The following is a 3,577-nucleotide window of genomic DNA, read 5'->3' on the forward strand; positions in this document are numbered from 1 at the left end:
TTGTGGCGCATGGGCTTAGCTGCTCCGCAGCATGTGGGATCTTCCCAGACCAGGCATTGAACCTGTGCCCCCTGCATTGGCAGGCGGATTCTTAACCACTGTGCCACCAGGGAAGTCCCATCTTGATGTTATCTTTTGATGAGCAAAAGATTTTACTTTGGATGAAGTATGGTTTATCAAATACCGATTTTATGGCTAATACTTTTTGGATCTTTTCTAGAAAATATTTCTCTGCCTCAAGTTTCTGGAAGGAACTATTTTGTTTTCTTCTAGGATCTTTATTGATTAAGCATTTTTTGTTTAGGTCTATGATACATCATAAATTAATGCTTTTGTGTGGTGTGAGGTAGAGATCAAAGTTTGCTTTTTTTCTGTGTAAATAGCCAGTTGTTCCAGCATTATTTGCTGAAAAGACTTTTCTTTCCCGATTGAATTGCTTTGGCAGCTTTGTCAAAAATCAACCAGTGATATAAGTGTAGGTCTCTCTGGTCTGTTTCATTGATCAGTTTATCTGTCTCTACTATCTCTATACCAGTGGTCCTCAACCAAGGTGATTTTGCCCCACCCCTGAGGGGGTGTATTTGGCAATGGTTGGAGACATGTTTGGTTTGTTACAACTCCTAGAGGGGGCTGCTATTGGCATCTAACGAATAGTGACCAGGGATACTACTTAACACTCTACAGTGTACAGGACAACCTTCACAACAAAGAATCATCTAGCTCAAAATATCCGTAGTGCCAAGGTGTGAAACCCCACTTTACGTCAATATAACTCTGCCTCGATTATGGTAGCTTTATAGTAAGTCTTGAAATCAGGTGGTGTAAGTCCTCCAACTTTGTTCTTCTTTTTCAAGATTGCTTTTGCTATTCAAATTTTGAAATTTTGAATGAGACTTGCCTTCAGGTAAATCTTTAAATAAATAGTGAAAATGGACTTCTTAACAATACTGTCATCCAATCCATGAACATGCTAGAACCATCCACTTATTTAGGACTTCTTTAATTTCTCTCAGCAATGCTTTGCAGATTTCAGGGTAGAAGTCTCGCACATATTTTGTTAAATTTACCTCAAATTATTTCACATTATTTGATTCTATGTAAATGGTATTTTTAATTTTATTTCCCAAATGTGCGTTCCTATTACAGAAATATAACTCAGTTGTACTGGCCTTGTACCCTGTACCTTCTTTTGAACCATGAATGGATTTTTTTTTTTTTTTTTTTTTTTGCTGTACACGGGCCTCTCACTGTTGTGGCCTCTCCCGTTGCGGAGCACAGGCTCCGGACGCGCAGGCTCAGCGGCCATGGCTCACGGGCCCAGCCACTCCACGGCATGTGGGATCCTCCCAGACTGGGGCACGAACCCGTGTCCCCTGCATCGGCAGGCGGACTCTCAACCACTGCACCACCAGGGAAGCCCTCCTTGATTCTTACTTCTTGATTAACGGAAAATTTTGAAGTATGTCTTAACTATCAACTGCTTGAGGAGTTTCCAAACATTCTGTTTTTTTATGTTTAATTTTATTCCACTGAGGCCAGAAAATATACTCTGTATTATTTCAGTCCTTAAAAATTGAGTGTGTGTGTGTGTGTGAGTGTGTGTGTGTGTGTGTGTGTGGTCCAGCATATGGTCTATATTGGTAACTTTCCATATGCCCTTGAAAACGTTGTGCTGTTGAGTTGAATGTTCTACAATATCAGTTAATTCAATTTGGTTGATATTGTTATTCAAATCTTCTATATTGCTACTGATTGTTTTTCTACATGTACTATCAATTACGGAGAGGAGTGTTAAAATCTTTAACTATAATGGTGAACTTCTCTATTTCTTCCTTTAGTTCTGTCAGTTATTGTTTTATTAAGCTCTGTTATTATGTACCTATACACTAATGATTTATGCATTCTTGATTAATTGACCCTTTTGTTATTATGAAATGTCCCTCTTTATCTCTGGTAATGTTTCTTATCCTGAAGTCTACTTTGTCTCATATTAATATTGTAACTTGAGCCTTCTTAAACTATTTGCCTGACATATTTTTCCCATTTTCTTGCTTTTATCCTATTTGTGTCTTTATACTTAAAGTGTGTATCTTATAAATAGCATATAGTTTGGCTTTTCTTTCTTATGCAATTGGACAATCTCTGTCTCCTTTTTTTTTTTTTTTTTTTACTTTCATTTGCATTTATTTTTTGCAGCATTTATTCCCGGGCCATAAGTTTTTGTTTCTTCAATTTCTTCTGGGATATCTTTTTCTTCTGGGCAACCTCCTCTTCTGGTTTAGGAACAATCTGTTCTTTTTCAGTGAGGATCATCTCAATGTGGCACGGAGAGCTCATGTATGGGTTGATCCGACCATGAGCTCTATAAGTCCTGCGCCACATCTTGGGGGCTTTGTTCACCTGGATGTGCTCAATGACCAGAGAATCTACATCTAAGCCCTTAAGTTCAGCATTACTCTCTGCATTTTTGAGCATGTGCAGTAAAAATTCAGCACTCTTTTTGGGCCACCGACCCTGCGTCCAGCCCCACTCTTTGGCCTGGGCACACCTACCAACTCCACCATTGTAGCGACGGAATGGCACACACTGCTTCTTTAAAGTGACATCCTTCAGATACTTAGTGGCTTTTCGGATATGCATACCCTTAATGGCCTGGGCTGTTTCACGAGTGTTCTTAAAGTGAACACGAAGATTTGAACCTCTCGACTTGCATGATTTTGTGGGATTTTCTGGGTCAAGTGAATAGCGAACCATTGTTAGAGGTCACCTCAGGCCGCTGACCGGAAAAAAAAAAGCGACAATCTCTGTCTTTTAATTTTAATATTCATTCCATCACATTTACTGTAATCACAGATATTGTTTGTTTTACTTCTACAATCTTAATATTTTCTATGCCATATGTTCTTTGCTCCATTTTCCCTCAATTCCTGTCTTCTTTTGAATTAATCAAGTATTTCTTAGGATTCCATCTCATCACCACTCTTGATTTATTAGACATACTGATGTGTTTTCTTTTTTAAGTTGTTGCCCTATGTATGGCTTATGGTATGCAACTTTAACATATTACAGTCTAGCTTCAAGTGATATTATGTCACTTTACATATAACTTAAGAACATTTCAACAGTTTGCTTCCCTTTACCTCCCTTTCAACTTTTGTTGTCTTATATTGTCTATAATCTCCGCAATAAATTGTTATTATTTTTTTTGTTTTCAGCATCCAATTATCATTTAAAAATTAAGAAATGAGAAAAATAAAAGTATTTTATGTGTATTCACAGTTACCATTTCCACAGATCATATTTTCTTGCTTCTTTGCGTGTCTCAGAATGTTTTATTGTATGCAGACATGGGCAAAAGAACTGTAGAGACTGAGGTGAATAATATTTACCCCCAGAAAAGGGCACTTTGATTCTTCTGTCAGGCACTAGCATGAGAGACTGAATAAATCTAATCTGAAGTTAAGCTGGGTTGGGGCTTTGTTATAGCTTTCATTAGATTCACTTCACCACTGGCTCCAAATATTTTCAGGGTGGGATAAGGACTTCCCCTTCAGCAGGGCTTGGACTCCATATATTA

At 38.0% G+C, this 3,577-nt stretch overlaps 1 protein-coding gene across 1 annotated transcript; it reads right to left on the reverse strand.

Moving 5' to 3' along the window:
* Window positions 1-2,150: 2,150 nt before the first annotated feature.
* Window positions 2,151-2,776, reverse strand: LOC309965987 (large ribosomal subunit protein uL22-like). Its single transcript, XM_082845861.1, has one exon. It carries the CDS (start codon window positions 2,752-2,754, stop codon window positions 2,200-2,202), a length of 555 nt encoding a protein of 184 aa, XP_082701987.1. The 5' UTR covers window positions 2,755-2,776; the 3' UTR covers window positions 2,151-2,199.
* Window positions 2,777-3,577: the final 801 nt, after the last annotated feature.

This window comes from Leucopleurus acutus (genome assembly GCF_964270905.1).
Source record: "Leucopleurus acutus genome assembly, chromosome: 9".
Taxonomy (NCBI): Eukaryota; Metazoa; Chordata; class Mammalia; order Artiodactyla; family Delphinidae; genus Leucopleurus; species Leucopleurus acutus.